At 43.1% G+C, this 17,728-nt stretch overlaps 1 protein-coding gene across 5 annotated transcripts in view; it reads left to right on the forward strand.

Moving 5' to 3' along the window:
• LOC121580897 (protein SMG7) overlaps positions 1 to 17,728 on the forward strand; it is a 28,821-nt gene that overhangs the window by 1,470 nt on the left and 9,623 nt on the right. Inside the window, exons 2-23 of one of the 5 annotated variants that reach the window (XM_041896056.2) lie at positions 468 to 499; positions 884 to 1,001; positions 1,472 to 1,604; positions 3,322 to 3,493; positions 3,623 to 3,694; positions 3,863 to 4,013; positions 4,232 to 4,367; positions 5,791 to 5,953; positions 6,282 to 6,441; positions 6,652 to 6,722; positions 6,800 to 6,860; positions 6,985 to 7,104; positions 7,300 to 7,717; positions 7,901 to 8,042; positions 8,216 to 8,355; positions 8,594 to 8,842; positions 9,111 to 9,563; positions 12,927 to 13,073; positions 13,779 to 13,865; positions 14,156 to 14,312; positions 14,553 to 14,723; positions 14,903 to 15,069. In XM_041896056.2, the coding sequence (XP_041751990.2) occupies positions 468 to 499; positions 884 to 1,001; positions 1,472 to 1,604; positions 3,322 to 3,493; positions 3,623 to 3,694; positions 3,863 to 4,013; positions 4,232 to 4,367; positions 5,791 to 5,953; positions 6,282 to 6,441; positions 6,652 to 6,722; positions 6,800 to 6,860; positions 6,985 to 7,104; positions 7,300 to 7,717; positions 7,901 to 8,042; positions 8,216 to 8,355; positions 8,594 to 8,842; positions 9,111 to 9,563; positions 12,927 to 13,073; positions 13,779 to 13,865; positions 14,156 to 14,312; positions 14,553 to 14,723; positions 14,903 to 15,069 (3,520 nt within the window). The remainder of the gene's footprint in view (positions 1 to 467; positions 500 to 883; positions 1,002 to 1,471; positions 1,605 to 3,321; positions 3,494 to 3,622; positions 3,695 to 3,862; positions 4,014 to 4,231; positions 4,368 to 5,790; positions 5,954 to 6,281; positions 6,442 to 6,651; positions 6,723 to 6,799; positions 6,861 to 6,984; positions 7,105 to 7,299; positions 7,718 to 7,900; positions 8,043 to 8,215; positions 8,356 to 8,593; positions 8,843 to 9,110; positions 9,564 to 12,926; positions 13,074 to 13,778; positions 13,866 to 14,155; positions 14,313 to 14,552; positions 14,724 to 14,902; positions 15,070 to 17,728) is intronic. The other 4 variants (XM_041896059.2, XM_041896057.2, XM_041896060.2 and 1 more) reach the window with 4 other exon arrangements.

Consider the following 17,728-nt stretch of genomic DNA (forward strand, 5'->3'; position numbering starts at 1 on the left):
AGTATATGGCCAATCTTGCTTAGTTTACGAGATACCAGTAGGATTGTATAATTTGAATGCATTGCAATCCAACAAAGCAGTCTATTGGCGATGGAAAGATGCGATAGTGAGAAGTAGTCAATTGCATAAGACGACAATCTATGTTTCCTCCTATGTTTTCCATTGAAACTAGTAGTAGCTGTAGTTTTTAGCCTATCCCTTTCCAGCATGTCAAACCAGGAATACAATCTCCAGTTACAGGTTTGATTGAATTTAGGAGTTAGTGGCAGATGACTTTAATCCCCATAGTTTTAATGTTAATCTTTTTAAATGTGCAATACAGTACTTTGTTTAAATCACTGACCTTAATTCCTTATGGTTTATACTAGGTAGCAATGTAGGATGTGGTTACATTTGACATTTTCCCCCCCCAGTGGGTCTGTATTGATTGACTTAGCTTACCTCCTCTTTTGTTTACATCCGAGCAGGCAGGCAGAGGCCCTGAAGGCTGACATGACAGGTATGTTCACACCTCAAATTTGGGCTTCCTTTGTTGTTTTAATCCACAACCCCTGCATATAGAGTCTATGAATTGCAGACAGTATTGCTTTTGATAATATCTTCTCTTAATGTCGATAGTTTTGGTCTTGAAAGCTTTTATACTTGTCTGTTTTGGATGTTGATCATCCCCATAGCTGGGACAGGGATTGCATATTAATTTGTCATATTCTGCATATGTACCCCAAGGTATCTATGAATAGTCTCACTGTTGTAGGCCTATTTGATGAAGGATGTTTAGCCTATAGAAATATCTCATTCTAGTGGTTTAGTCTACACGGTAATCCATTTGAAGTGTATAAAATATCAGTGAGAGGAGTGCCCATAATGTTCTCCTTTCCCCTAGATTTTAAGCTTGGTGCAGCAGAGGTTTGGACTTCAAGGCAGGCGCTTCAGGACTTGTACCAGAAGATGCTGGTGACTGACCTGGAGTATGCTTTGGACAAGAAAGTGGAGCAAGATCTGTAAGCCCCAGTTTACATGACATTGATTATGTTATGAAACCGATCAGCCAGCCTACTACTCTTGCTAGGTCTAGGTGTCTTAGTCTCGCTTCTTAACTTTTAGATGGTCCTAATTTTATAATGAAAAAATGTTTTGGTGTCTTTCTGAAACACATCTGAAGGTCACATAACTATATGTTGTGGTATGTATTTCTGTTTCATTGACAGTCATTTGACCCATATGCCTAATGTCAAAATACTGTCTTTAGTCCAGTAGTTCTTAAGCTAGTTGAATGACCTTATAACTGGAAATTACATTTGTAAGATTGCAAGACAACTATAAAGAAAGTAGATAAGTTTAGTGAGTCAGCTTGCGTTCAAGCACAATACAGCTATTGTATTGTTGGAATTAGATGGATTATCATCAGCTGTTTGATTAAACTCTGAAACTAGAAATTATACGTTGATTTGATTTTCTCACAATTTTTCAGCTGGAACCATGCTTTTAAAAATCAAATAACAACACTACAGAGTCAAGCCAAGAACCGAGCCAACCCCAATAGAAGTGAAGTGCAGGCCAATCTGTCCCTATTTCTTGAGGCAGCTAGTGGATTCTACACACAAGTAAGTTACAACTACAATGTAGCCTAACTAGGGTTGGCATAATTGCCATATAACTGTGTAACAGATGTTTATGGATGAAGACCGTCATGAAAATAAAATGTAATAACCGTAAAAACAAGTGTGGATAGATAGATATAGAGAGAGATGTATATATCTCTATATAGTACATTCGGAAAGTATTCAGACCCCTTCACTTTTTCCACATTTTGTTACATTACAGCCTTGTTCTAAAATGGATTAAATTGTTTTTCATCAATCTACACACAGCACCCCATAATGACAAAGCAAAAACAGGCATACATTTTTGCGAATTTATAAAAAACGGAAATATTACATTTACATAAGTATTCAGACCCTTTACTCAGTACTTTGTTGAAGCACCGTTGGCAGCGATTACAGCCACGAGTCTTCTTGGGTATGATGCTACAAGCTTGGCACACCTATATTTGGGGAGTTTCTCCTATTCTTCTCTGCAGATCCTCTCAAGCTCAATCAGGTTGGCTGGGGAGCGTCGCTGCACAGCTATTTTCAGGTCTCTCCAGAGATGTTCGATCTGGTTCAAGTCCGGGCTCTGGCTGGACCACTCAAGGACATTCAGAGACTTGTCCTGAAGCCACTCCTGCGTTGTTTTGGCTGTGTGCTTAGGGGCGTTGTCCTGTTGGAAGGTGAACCTTCGCCCCAATTTGAGGTCCAGAGCGCTCTGGACCAGGTTTTCATCAAGAATCTCTCTTTACTTTGCTCCGTTCATCTTTCCCTCGATCCTGACTAGTCTCCCAGTCCCTGCCGTTGAAAAACATCCCCATAGCATGATGCTGCCGCCACCACACTTCACCGTAAGGATGGTATTGGCCAGGTGATGAGCGGTGCCTGGTTTCCTCCAGACGTGACGCTTGGCATTCAGGCCAAATAGTTCAATCTTGGTTTAATCAGACCAGAGAATCTTGTTTCTCATGATTTGAGAGTACTTTAGTTGTCTTTTGGCAAACTCCAAGCGGGCTGTCATGTGCCTTTTACTGATGAGTGGCATCCGTCTGGCCACTACCATAAAGGCCTGATTGGTGGAGTGCTGCAGAGATGGTTGTCCTTCTGGATAGTCCTCCCATCTCATTTACATTTACATCATTTAGCAGACGCTCTTATCCAGAGCAACTTACATCTCCACAGAGGAGCTCTGTCAGTGACCATTGGATTCTTGGTCACCTCCCTGACCAAGGCCCTTCTCCCCCGATTGCTCCATTAATTTGGACAGGGACAATGTACAACATAAGTCACAAGCTTGATGTATTCATTGCGTGCTATGAATTTTGGACCAATACTTTTGGTCCCCTAAAATGGGGGGGACTATGTACAAAAAGTGCTGTAATTTCTAAATGGTTTACCCGTGATGGATGAAAATACCCTCAAATGAAAGCTGTCAGTCTGCTATTTAACCTCATAGTCATTGTAGAATTTCAAATCCAAAGTTCTGGAGTACAGAGCCAAAACAACAAGAATTGTGTCACTGTCCCAATACATTTGTAGCTCCCTTTCTAAACATGAAAACATTATATACAAAAGAACAACATTCATACATCAGACATTTAAAAGCAAAAGTCAGGACATAGACAAGTGTCAATACATTACACATGAAATGATGTTTGAAGCTCTACAACGTCAGAATGACAGATAAAGCACAGCTCGTCTGCTCTTAATAATACTTGATCCTGGCCTCTAACAGTTACTACAGGAGCTGTGTACTGTGTTCAACGTGGACTTGCCTTGCCGTGTGAAGTCATCTCAGCTTGGAATTATCAGCAATAAACAGACCAACACCAGCACCATTGTAAAACCCCAACCCAGCTCTTGCTCTTATATCTGCCAGCATTGTCTCGTCCACCTTGGAGACATCGGTGAGTGTTTTCACATTATCGCTACAAAATAAATTCACTGGGCAGATCATTTTGTGGTTAATATTTTTTAGCAGACACTGAAGCAGTGCTTTGAGGTGTTTTGCTTATATGCTTCTCCCCCCCTTCCAGCACGATATCGCAACCAAACCAGCCAAGCAGAGTCCTATTACAGACACGCAGCTCAACTTGTCCCTTCAAATGGTAAGTACTTTATACAGAAGTTTTAATGTACAGTATTTGTTTAACGGTACACACAGCATCAATGTGCTTCTTTGCACATTCCCAAATTTCACCTGACAAGGAAATCATTTCAGGATATTAAGTCTTCTGTCAACCTGTTGATCTGTCAATGTCTCTCCTCTCCAAAAGGTCAGCCTTACAATCAGCTGGCCATCCTGGCCTCCTCTAAAGGGGACCACCTCACAACGATATTCTACTACTGCAGGAGCATCGCCGTCAAGTTCCCTTTCCCTGCAGCCTCCACCAACCTGCAGAAAGCTCTAGCTAAAGCTGTTGAAAGGTATCATTGAGCGTTTTTATTGTAGCCTCATTTCAAGCGGTGTTATGCTTAGCTGTATCTATTTTCCCACCTTTATCAACCATCATTTGGGATGGGACTAATGAGCAGTTTGATTTCCATCTTAACCGGTGTTGATATCACCCAGCTGGTTTACAGTGTGTAGACTTTAGGAACTGAACTTGTTCTATGTATACTTAATCCCTGTCTCTTGTCTTCAGCCGCGATGAGGTCAAAACAAAGTGGAGTGTGTCAGATTTCATCAAGGCCTTCATCAAGTTCCACGGTCACGTTTACCTGAGCAAGAGTCTGGAGAAGCTTAACAACCTGAGGGAAAAGCTGGAAGAACAGTTTCAGGTAATGTTTTAAAGTAAAGTTTAAATCCTCGCATACTTTGTGAAGGGGAACTAAGGATATAGACCTTTCAAACCAATATGTTTTTCAAACAACTTAACCATCCAGACAACTTTTTGCAGACTTTTCTTTATAGATGAAAGGTATTGCTGGTGACAAAGCATCTACTTTTATTTCCGCCAACCGACCTAGTCATGATTGCGGTAATGTTCTGCCTATGGCTTAGTATGAACTGTAGCTGTAATGCTGAGGCGGCATTGGCACGCACTATGCTCTTAAGGTCTTGATGGTTGCTAGGCAGCGCCCGTTACTACTATCCACCTGGCAGTTCTAAACTTTGCAAGGGATGTCTCTTCACTTATCTTTTCGCATAGCCCACCACATGCACTGTTTTCTTAACCACAACTGGATGGATCCATATATAATTCCTGTTGGAATAAATATCACTGAATTACAAAAATATTGAATAAAGTAGGCTAATGCAATTGAAGGCATCAAATTGTTGCTTACTGAAATTGGCAAAGTTATCCAATTGTTATAATACATTTGAAGCAATAGCCTATACCCGCGTGTGGTCCATTATTTCAGCACCGTTTCGCGTTGCTTTGAGACAAGCGTGGGGACTCGATCGTCTTGATAAATCAATCAATGTCAGATTTTTCTTTTCACTGAATCGCTGTTTGGATATTGGTTAGGCTACAGTTAGGCTGGGGAAATGTTAGCTAGGTTGAGCTGAGTGCTGCTCATGGTCATCTTGTCCAGCTGGCTCATCTATTAGAAAATGTTGCCATGTTATGTACACTGAACAAAAAATAAACGCAATAAGTGCTGGTCCCACATTTCATGAGCTGAAATAGAAGATCCCAGAAGTTTTCCATACGCACAAAAAGCTTATTTCAAAAAATTAATATGCACAAATTTGTATACATCCCTGTTAGTGAGCATTTCTCCTTTGCCAAGATAATCCATCCACCTGACAGGTATGGCATATCAAGAAGCTGATTAAACAGCATTATCATTACACAGGTGCACCTTGTGCTGGGGGCAACAAAAGGCCACTCAAAAATGTACAGTTCTGTCACACAACACCACAGATGTCTCACGTTTTGAGGGAGTGCGCAATTGGCATGTTGACTGCAGGAATGTCCACCAGATCTGTTGCCAGAGAATTAAATGTTTATTTCTCTACCATAAGTAGAGATATGTACCTCTTCTATGAAAGTCTTTGCATTACTGCACTAAACAAGCTATGGGCCGGTTTCCCAGACACTGATTGAGCCTAGTCCTGGACTTAAAAATATTCTCAATGGAGAATCTACTTTGCAAGTACTTTTTAGTTCAGGGCTTAATCTTTGTCCAGGAAACTGCCCAAAGATGTCTGAAGCTACCCCAATTCCATATATAACACCATTGTTTTTTTTTGCAGAGGCTGATTCTGCAGAAAGCCTTCAGCTCCCAGCAGCTGGTCCACATCACAATTATCAACATGTTTGAGCTGCACCATCTGAGGGACTTCGGCAACGAAGCAGACGACCAGACCTTCAGCTCCGAGGAGCCAATCGGCTGGTTCCAACTTCTCGGCCTCTTCAGTATGTCCCCCAACTCCAATTGTCTCTCAATATGCACGAGACAACTTACCTTGTGAATGACATGCCTGTTTGTGGTTATGCAGCTGCTGTTTTTAGATTTGGAGTTTTACTTGCTTTATTTTATAATCTGGAAGTACGGATAACTGATTTGATAACATCCATCTTAGATTTAACTGTATCAACTGCAGGGTGCTTTCTCACGGCCCCACTAGTAAGATTACCTCTAACTCTTTTCTCGACCTCACTCTCTGTGGAATTGGAATTATTCAAGGAGCCAGGTTGTTGGTGGTGGTGTTTTAATGTGGTGGTTAATCTTCCTTTCCCACAGTGTCATTTCTGGGTGTCATGTGTAGCCGGGCACTGCTGAACAAGAACCGAGGAGAGGAGATCATGGGAGAATGTCCATTGCCGGCCATCAAGGTGTCCCTGGACTGGCTCAAACTACGACCAACCGTTTTTCAGGACGGTGCCGTGGACAGACGACAGTAGTATGTGTATCTTTTCTCTTTCAATGTCACTGTTTGCCCTCTAGGTGTTTAGTTAGATACATTCTGCCTGTCTGATATTGTAGCATATTGTATTGTTTACTAGTTTTGGACTCTTTCTTTTAGATCTTAGCAATAGCAGTAATACTTTTGAATGTGGTTTTGGAATGTCTGTATTTAGTTAAACAAGATTTTGCTCTTATTTCACCTTAGTGTTTGGCCTTGGCTGGTGTCCATTCTGAACAGTTTCCAACCGAAGGAAGATGATGTTTCCTGTGCATCAGGTAATGGCCATGCTTTTGATACGCACATTTTATCACATTTTGTTGATTGTCTCTAATGTCCCTTACCTCTCTTCCAGTGACTCCACTTCCAGAGGAGTTTGAACTGCAGGGTTTTTTGGCTCTCAGACCAGCTCTACGGTACATACACTACATACCCTTTTGTCTCAGCCTCTCTTCCATATAGAATGTGGGGTTGTGTGCATACCATGTTCCACGTTTTCTTGTATTAACCCTGGTCTGTTTTGGTGTACTCCTTTTCCAGGACCCTTGACTTCACTAAAGGCCACCAGGGTGTTGCTGTGGACAAGGAGGGTCTGCCAGTCCGTGCCCGTCACCAGAGGCTCATCAGCCTGGGGAAATGGGTGGCAGACAACCAGCCAGGGTGAGTCTTCCTCTCTCTACCCACTACTGTTTTAAAGACTTATTATGAACTACCACATCCATATTGACAATATAAAAGTAGTTTCCATCTTCGAATAATTGCGTACTTTTAAAAGATGCAACAGTATTTTACAAGGCCTGTGTTTACGTTGGACTCCCATGTACATTGGACAATAAAGTAATCTGTGTGTTTCAGGCTGATTCAGTACAAAGTCAGCGACGGCCTGCTGCTGTTCGTCACCGACATCGAGGAACTGGCCATCGAAGAGCCCCAAGAGAAGGATGCCCCTGTGCTCCAGGAGTCCTCCAATGGAGAGCAGACCCCCAACGAGGGCAACATGGGCTTGAAGTCAGTCCTGTCCATCGGCAAGACCCAGAACAGCGTGTTGGAGATCGGCGAGAGGCCCGTGGTGACCTTCAAGGAGAACATCAAGCCCCGGGAGCAGAGCAGGGATCCCAGCCGCATCCACCACCAGAAGGAGGCAGGGAAGGAACGGAGGGAGTTCGGCAAAGGCAACGGCACGCCGGGAAAAGGAGAGCTGAAGCGGGATGGCAAGAGGAAGAGTGAGGTGAAGAAGAACAGCCATGAGAAAGCTGCAGACGCAGGGAAACAGGTCAAACAAATGCATTGTTTTTCTTTAAGTTGGGATATATCCTGTGATTGTATGTATGTGTCCCAAATTGCACCCTATTATCAATATAGTGTATTACTTTTGACCAGATCCCTATGGGATGCAGACATGTTTACTGTGGTTGAAGGCTTAACTACCTTACTGAGTTTGTGTGTCTTTGTGCAGGTGAAAGCCCAGCCGGAGATGAGGAAGACGCCAGTGTCTGAGGCCAGGAAGACTCCAGTCACTCAGACCCAGACTACCTGCTCCTCCCAGTTCATCCCTATCCACCACCCGGGAGCCTTCCCTCCCCTGCCCAGCCGACCAGGTACCAGCGCCACCTCTCACAGTGATCACAGTGCCTAGATTGAACAGTTTCACACGTAAAATATTTTTTGGATCTGAGAGTAGCGAATAACCCTCTCTGTTTTATTTGTAAACTGTTCGCAGTTCAATTGTATTCTGCCATGTGAATTAATTAAATGAACTTGATCTTTCCAGGTTTCCCCCCTCCGGCCTATGTGATCCCTCCTCCCGTGGCGTTCTCCATGAACCCCGGCTTCACCTTCTCTACGGGAATGTCTGTCCCCGGGCCGTTCCTGCAGTCGTCCTCCCACCCTCAGCAGCCCGGTGCCCAGCAGGTAAAGGGAGACGTGCTCAACTCTAAGGTCCAGAATACAGGACACAGTTTAAGCTTAATCCTGGATTTAAAAGGACTTTTAATGGAGAATCTCCATTGAAAAGGCCTTTTAGTCCAGGACTATGTTTAATTTGGGAAAACACCACCTGATCCTCTTGTGTAAACAAATACAAATGTGCTTGGAACCCAAAAAACTACAGCATAAGAAAAATGAATAATGTATTTTTCATGGCATCCAGCAGGTGCAGGTTCAGGCTGGGAAGCCGTCGCACATTCCATACAGCCAGCAGAGGCCGTCAGTGCCGGGGGCCATGAACCAGGGGCCCCCACAGGGCCAGCCTCAGCAACAGCCTTCCCAGGCCCAGCAGGCCATGCAGCAGGTGCAGCTCCAGGTCCAGGCTCTTGTCCAACAGCAGCAGTCGCCCACCAAGCCTGTGCAGCCAGGACAGCAGGGCAAAAGCCCACCTCACCATCCTGGGATGCAGCAGGTACATTTATAGATCACAATGGTTCTGGGCTGGTAAGGAACTAATAGATAACATCAGTCCAGTCTGTTGAGAGCCAAAATTGTTATTTACAGGAATGATATTGTATTCTGCTGGAATGAATGAGCTTGTCTGTTAGAGGCAGCTTTAATGTTTTGCGTTGCAACTTGAAATGTATGACGAGCGTCATGTTTTTCCTGCATAGATAGACTGTTTTTGTGCTACAGGGGAAAATGTATGACAAGTGTACTGTTTTCCTCCTGACCAACAGTACATGCAGGTAGATCAGGCTGGACAGATGTGGGGCCAGCACCAGGCCCAGCAGCACCAGGCCCAGCAGCACCAGGCCCAGCAGCACCAGGCCCAGCAGCACCAGACTCAGCAGCACCAGACCCAGCAGCACCAGACACAGCCCACCATGCAGAAGATGCAGGCCATGCAGATGCCTGTCAAGCAGCCCTACTACATGGGAAGCGCCCAGGACCCCCTCAAGCTCTTTGAGCAGCAGCCGTATGCCATGCAGACGGTGCCCCAGCAGCAACAGCAGAACAGCATGGACAAGAAGATGAAGTACCCGGATGTGAAAATGCAGGATTTTTACTGGGAGCCTTCCTACCGCATGGGGGATAGCAGACAGATCGTGGGGGAGAGGATGGGCAAGCGGCCGCCCCCCGGGGCCTTCCACCAAGACCAGGACAACGCACCCAGAGGGCCTCCCTTTGAGGTGAGTTTTGGTGAACTCCTCAACCACCTAGACCTAAATTGCATACCAAATGGCACTCCATTCTTTATTTAGTGCACTACTTTTGACCGGGTGCCATTTGGGACAAAGCGCTGCAAATTAGGGAATGGAGCGTTTAAGGAGAAGAGAAGGAAGGGTTGTCGAATAGGGTTGTTCTTATACGCTTTATTTTCTATAACCAGTTTCCATCCAACCTTTTTATTGAGTAAAGTATGTCGGATTAAAAAAGTCATGACCGGCCTGATGGAAACAGAACATTTGTCGGTAAACTTTCCAAATGTCGACAAAACAAAATACGCTGTTAAAATTAATTATGCGAGATGTCTGTGGAAATGCTTTTATGTGCACATTTTGAAATAATAATAATAATAATATCGACGTAAACTTGGAGTCAGATGATGACGTGGTCCTCCCACTATGTCGGGAAAGCATGCAGTTTATTAGGCTACAGATAAGGCTAGAAATAAGTTATGATGTACTTCACAGTGTGGTGAAAGTGCAAGGTGATGAGCTTGATGCTCTTTTCCAATATACAGCTCTGGAAAAAAGTAAGAGACCACTGCAAAATGATCAGTTTCTCTGGTTTTACTATTTATAGGTATGTGTTTGGGCAAAAATAACATAAACTACTGACAACATTTCTCCCAAATTCCAAATAAAATATTGTCATTTAGAGCATTTATTTGCAGAAAATGACAACTGGTCCAAATAACATAAAAGTTGCAGTGTTGTCAGACCTCGAATAATGCAAAGAAAATAAGTTCATGTTCATTTTTAAACAACACAATACTAATGTTTTAACTTAGGAAGAGTTCAGAAATCAATATTTGGTGGAATAACCCAGATTTTCAATCACAGCTTTCATGCGTCTTGGCATGCTCTCCACCAGTCTTTCACATTGATGTTGGGTGACTTTATGCAACTCCTGGCTCAAATATTCAAGCAGCTCGGCTTTGTTTGATGGCTTGTGACCATCCATCTTCCTCTTGATCACATTCCAGAAGTTTTCAATGGGGTTCAGGTCTGGAGATTGGGCTGGCCATGACAGGGTCTTGATCTGGTGGTCCTCCATCCACACCTTGATTGACCTGGCTGTGTGGCATTGCGCATTGTCCTGCTGGAAAAACCAATCATCAGAGTTGGGGAACAATGTCAGAGCAAAAGGAAGCAAGTTTTCTTCCAGGACAACCTTGTACGTGGCTTGATTCATGCGTCCTTCACAAAAACAAATCTGCCCGATTCCAGCCTTGCTGAAGCAACCCCAGATCATCACCGATCCTCCACCAAATTTCACAGTGGGTGCGAGACACTGTGGCTTGTAGGCCTCTCCAGGTCTCCGTCTAACCATTAGACGACCAGGTGTTGGGCAAAGCTGAAAATTGGACTCATCAGAGATGACGACCTTACTCCAGTCCTCTACGGTCCAATCCTTATGGTCTTTTGCAAACCTCAGCCTGGCTCTTCTTTGCTTCTCATTGATGAAGGGCTTTTTTCTAGCTTTGCACGACTTCAGCCCTGCCCCTAGGAGCCTGTTTCAAACCGTCCTCGCCGTGCACTTCACCCCAGCTGCCGTTTGCCATTCTTTTTGTAGGTCACTTGATGTCATCCTACGGTTGTTGAGTGACATTGGAATGAGTTGGCGGTCATCCCAGTCAGTAGAAAGTCGTTTTCGCCTTCTGCCGGTCTGTAGCTTTGTTGTCCCCAATGTCTGCTGCTTGACCTTGTTCTTATGAACCGCCGTCTTTGAAATTTTAAGGATGGAAGCAACCTGACGCTCACTGTATCCCTCTGCCAGTAAAGCCAGAATTGACTTTCCTTTTCAACTCTTTTGGCATGGTCAATAGTTATTTTTTGATTAATATTACTTTTGAGGTACTATTAGCATTTTGCCATCCAGCTGGTCCTATTGCAAGAGGATAGTGATGACCACAGCAGTGGTTTTTATACTTTTCCTCGTTAAATAAGATTTAGTTCAGGTGATCACCTAATCAGTACCTAATTCAGTAGAATGAGGTGTGCCTGTGTTGGAATTCAACAGACACTGGAATGGAATAGCTGTCATACATGTAGAGATGCTGATTTAAGAAAAATGTGCAGTGGTCTCTTAATTTTTTCTACAGCTGTATATCGAGGGTCTTATTCTGGTGACATGATCATTGATGCTTGTTTGGCTGCCGTTTGACATACAAATAATCTTGCTCTTTTGTTCATAATAATCTCATCATGTAGGCTATAGGCCTTCCTTCACTGTATCTGCCAGCTGTTGGCTAGAGCGCACTTGCCAATACCAGAGTGGGCACACTTGCTATGTAACGCAACATTTGTTGTGCGAAAACCATCAGTAGAGTTGAAATGCAGTGGAAACTCGTTTAACTTGTATTTCTTATTCTGTACATGGGAATTTAACCATAAAAGGTATTTTTATGTGCTCTACGTCATCACGCACAACCTTTTATCCTCAACAAGTCAATTTGATGGAAACACATCTCTGGTGGGAAAATGCGCATATTGGGTTTAATGCGGATTTTAGAATATTTGCATGAAAATCTGTCGCCAATTGGATGGAAACCTATTTTATGTTTCCTTTTCTTGTTTCTGTTCCTAACACGTCTTTAGTGTGTTTACAATTTGGTATATGGATGGTGTAACTGTTCTTGTAACAAAGTGGTGAGAGGATGCATATTAGGCTATATGATGCCTATGCTGAATGGTACATTAGCCTACTCAACACTAAATGTTGGATTTAAGTCCATTGGGTCTCGCTGGACTTGTTATTGGCCTGGCGTAGGCTTTGGAAATTCAGTCCTGGACCCACAGGAAATATATCCAGCATTTGGATTTAAAGATCTGGTATTGGACTGACCATAATTGTTTGTTTGAGCAACTGATTGGGAGCCATGTTGTTCTTATGGAGTGTATTACATAATGCTTGCAGGTTCCTCCCACTTCTGTTTTGGCCTCATGTTTTCATTTTTCTAAGGTGGTCGACTTGACTAGGAAGGAATTTCAATGTTGAAGTACTATCTGGTTGGATGATCAATCTCCAGCATCTTGTATTGGTGTCAAATTGTTATGCTTGTTGTTATGCTTGAACAACTCCAATGTATGGGCTTATATGGCACAATAATGCCTTTGGTTAAATTACTCACCAACCCAGCGTGAGGACAGGGCTTGGTGTAAAGTATTTCTGTATCTTTGGAATACTAGGCCTATCTTTTTACTACCTTTACTGGCTTCGCCGCATCTTTGGATAACTTACCTCTTTACCAACCTATTTCTTACTGGCTTACCTTTTCTGTTTCTTTCTTTTTTCCTTCCATCCCTTTTGCTTCATTCTCTCACTAGGACAAGAGCTCCCCTCTTCTGCCTCCAGACCTGTTAAAAAGTATATCAGATTTTGAGGAGGAGGAAGAGCTGGCCTTTACTAAGCCTCATGGTTTCTACCAGGCCTTGGCTGGCCCTCTTAGCACTGCTCCAGGACGAAATATATTTGTATGTAGTTTACTTCTCTTAACGTAATCCCCCTGGCTTAACCAGCATGTTAAACATCAGGACACGTATTCATAAAGCCTGCTGATCTAGGATCAGTTTTAGAACATAATGAATAAGATAACATGGACGGGGGGTGCCTGATTCGAGGTCAGCACTCCTATGAGACGCTTTATGAATACAGGCCAGATTCACCTTCACAACTAGTTTTAAGCAGCATTGTCTGTGACGTGAGTAGAATACTTGAGTGGTAAGGATATGGCTCATTTAAATACTGTAAGGCTAATATGTTAAATAAGAGTTCAGAATGTGTACATATATTTTTCCAGGCTAGTGTTGATATGATTGTGTGGTTTTGTTCCTTATTCTATGTTAACAGAAGTGGACCCAGTACTGTGCATTTGGAAGATTAAGCTAAATGTTGTGAATGTTGCAATGCATGATTCCTGTAAAATGTTGTAGGCATGCCTACATTGTCCACAATGAGAGAAAAATACATTTTTGGACATGATCAGGTTGAACATACTTTAACTGGGATTACATTATACATTTTCCAACATATTGTGTAAATTGCAACCCTATCAGTATTAATAGCAAACATACAAACTCCTGCAGCGTCGACTAGGGAGAATGTGCTGATGGAATCAATGACATTTATCAGAAGTATTAGTTAATACTGTAACTGTTTTCCCCAACTCTCTCCTGTAGTTGCCAAATCAGTCAAGAATGGAGAGTGGCTCTGAGGTGATGGGCCAGTCGTCTTCTCTCATGCCCTTATCTGGGTTCCCAATTCAGGTCTGTATGTATGCATGGGAAAAGCTCTGCCCTGCCTCCAGACTTGTTTTGACTTCTGTTTGTGTGTGGAAAGGAAAATGTCTGCAGCATCTCACAGGCAGTAGTTTAAGGTCACTGTGAGCCAGATTTGTTACTGTAGTCTCACTGAGCTTCTTTAAGGATGTTTGCTCTTTAATACCAGTTGGGTTTTAAATGCCATGTTTAATGTTGATAACTAAAGGGGTATGTATGACTGGCATTTTGATCGTATGACAAAGGCCTAATTGTGTATGTTTTTTTTCTTGGTTTAGGAGAGTTCCTATCAAAACAACAGCATTTTCAGCCAGGCCTATGGGAAGAACATGGCTCCCAACCCCAAGCCTGATGCTCCCATGCTTCACCAGGAACCTTCTCTCTACTCCCTGTTTGAAGGAACTCCATGGTCCCCGTCCCTCCCCGCCAGCTCAGGTACCTGCCTCCGCTCTCTTCTTCCCCACTTTTCACACCAAGCTGTCCATAAACATCACAACAGTACCCCTGTTAGTGTTAAATAACACGCCTAGCATCTGAAAGGGTCGATATTTCAATATAATCGTATTGAAAAACATTTCATAAAGGCAGAAATTATCCGTTAGAAATTAAGACATATTTGCATGTACTTTTATTAGATTATAATTACATTATTATATTTCTCCATTTCCATAACAGACCACTCTACACCAGCAAGCCAGTCCCCCCACTCTTCCAACCCAAGCAGTTTACCCTCTTCTCCACCCACGCACAACCATGGCTCCGTCCCCTTCTCTAACTTCGGCCCCATAGGAACACCCGACAGCCGAGACAGGAGGATGGTCGACCGCTGGAAGGTAGAAAAGACGGGTAAGTCAACCTCTGGAATCTAAATGTATACATTTTATCCCTCTACCTCTTATACCCACTGATATATGTAATGAATGTCATGTTTCGTATAACAATTTAGACTTTTCTAGACATTTTGTGAAGTTATTCTTAAGTCATGTCGTTTATAATTTATAATGAAAACCTCTGTTTTTGTCCAGTAGCTGTGAGTGGGTTTGGTTTGGACTACCTGCCTGCTGCGTCGTCCTCTTCAGACCACCGAACCCCTGAGAACAGCTGGCACCAGGGGAACGCCCCCAGTAGCTCCTGGGCCGCCCAGGAGTTGCCCATGGAAGACTCCTCCACTGTGCTCCTGGACAGTCTGAAGGTACCACACGACACACACACAACTTTCTTACCTTTTAGGGTTGCAAAAGTCTGGTAACTTTCCCCAAATTCCCATGTTTTCAAGAAATCCCAGTTAGAGAATTCCCGGATTACAAGCTTATTCCCTACTGATTCAAGGAATATTCCAACCGGGACTTCTGGAAAACCTCCGAATTTTGGGAAAGTTACCGGACTAAAGCCACCTTTAGTAGTTTAGAATTATGCGATGTCACCTTTATTGCCACTTATATCACCCCAACAGTATTCTAGGTCCTGTCTAGGGCTGTTGCGGTGACTGTATTACTGCCACACTGGCAGTCATGAGTCATGACTGCAGTAAAATTCTACGTGACCGTTGAGTCACAGTAATCTCCTCCTATGCAGTCTGGCATTGTGTTAGTAGCACCCAACTCGCTAACGAACATCAGGTCATTAATGGCCTGGAACTCAGGGCTCTATTGTCCCTCTAACCACTCTGACATCAATGAAAATGCATTCAAAAATCACATAAAACTAGGGCTGACCCCAATTATTCGACTGGTCGATTGTTTGGTCGATAGGCTGTTGGTAGACCAATATTAATTTTTAGTCGAGCAGTAGCATATAGATAGATGGATAGATAGATAGATAGATAGATAAATACATCTATGGCAAACGATATGCCCATCTCAGTGATTGCGGAAGGCCGCGGGGATGGCACAGTCCAAGAAGAAGGGGAGTGTGGCTGCACAATGCACGTCTCTCTCCAGCATGCGCTCTCTCCTGCCAATTTGTGCACATTCATTGTTTCATAAATTAATTGTGTGAATTTGATTATTAGTGTCAATCAATTCCCCATTACATATATCACCAGTAGTACATTTACCGTTAATTCCTATAATTTCTTATCTACAATGTTTGTTTGGTTACGGTAATGTCTGTTATTGTATTCAATAAAGGATTTCAGTCTTTTACCGTTATCATTGTCGGAATGGACACATTGTTTGCAGAGTGCACAACCTACGCTACAAATCAAATCACATTTTATTTGTCACATACGCCGAATACAATAGGTGTAGGCCTTACTGTGAAATGCTTACTTACAAGCCCTTAACCAACAATGCAGTTCAAGAAATAGAGTTAAGAAAATATTGACTAAATAAACTAAAGTAAAAAATAAAATAAAAAGTAAGACAATAAAATAACAATACCGAGGCTATATACAGGGGGTCCCGGTACAGAGTCAATGTGCGGGGGTACAGGTTAGTCGAGGTAATTTGTACATGTAGGTAGGGGTAAAGTGACTATGCATAGATAATAAACAGCGAGTAGCAGCAGTGTAAAAACAAAGGGGGGGGGTCGTCAATGTAAATAGTCTGGGTAGCCATTTGATTAATTGTTCAGCAGTCTTATGTCTTGGGGGTAGAAGCTGTTAAGGAGCCTTTTGGACCTAGACTTGGCACTCCGGTACCGCTTGCCATGCGGTAGCAGAGAGAACAGTCTGACTTGGGTGACTGGCGTCTTTGACAATTCTTTGGGCCTTCCTCTAACACCGTCTAGTATATAGGTCCTGGATGGCAGGAAGCTTGGCCCCAGTGATGTACTGGGCTGTACGCACTACCCTCTGTAGCGCCTTACGGTCGGATGCCGAGCAGTTGCCATACCAGGCGATGATGCAACCGGTCAGGATGCTCTTGATGATGCAGCTGTATAACTTTTTGAGGATTTGGGGACCCATGCCACATCTTTTCAGTCTCCTGAGGGGGAAAAGGTGTTGTCGTGCCCTCTTCACGACTGTCTTGGTGTGTTTGGACCATGATAGTTTGTTGGTTATGTGGACACCAAGGAACTTAACTCACGACCCGCTCCACTACAGCCCTGTCGATGTGAATACACTTCTGAGAAACAAGTTTTGTTTTATTTAATTCCATTTAAGAGTTTTGTCAATTTGTCTTTTGTTTGGAGCGCTCCTGTCAATGTTGAGTAAGGACACGCACCTGATTACTCATAGAAGTTGGCCATAGGCTACCTGGCCTGCGTGCAAATGTAGGCATATATAAATGTGCCCATTTGGGGATCTGATAATATTTGTGATTGGCTTAATGCACCACCACTAATGAGCTGTGGGGCTTCTCAAAGTAATGTTTTCTTCACCTCAAACAGCAAGCAAAGGAAGTCTGTTTTTACATCCATTGAGAATGACAACTCAATGTATTTGAAAAGTCTTTCCTGCTTTCTCCCTTTCGATAACCATTCAGCGTGAAAGGGAAAATGTCATGCTCTGACCCAGTGGAAACGTCATAAAATAGGCCTACCTGATTACTACTTATCCCTTGCGCAAATAGCCAGCCTACAGCTGTGTCTGTCTCGAGCTCACTGGCTCGGTAAACTCTGAGGGCCCAGAATATTTTATACAATGTTGCGAGGAGCTTCAGGCATAGTTGATACAATGTTTAAAGTTAGTTTCAGACAGGCCATGAGTAGTAATATTTATTTTTATCAGGATATTTTCTACCTGCAGGCTGCAATGTTTTTATTTGTTGGCTTTATAGGCTATTTTTACATAGTTGGCATTGTTGGCACTCTGTTTTTCACAATTCCTGACATTTAATCCTAGTAAAAATGCAGTGCTTTAGGTCAGTTAGGATCACCACATCATTTTCAGAATGTGAAATGTCAGA

The sequence above is a fragment of the Coregonus clupeaformis genome, chromosome 14 (assembly GCF_020615455.1).
Source record: "Coregonus clupeaformis isolate EN_2021a chromosome 14, ASM2061545v1, whole genome shotgun sequence".
Lineage (NCBI taxonomy): Eukaryota > Metazoa > Chordata > Actinopteri > Salmoniformes > Salmonidae > Coregonus > Coregonus clupeaformis.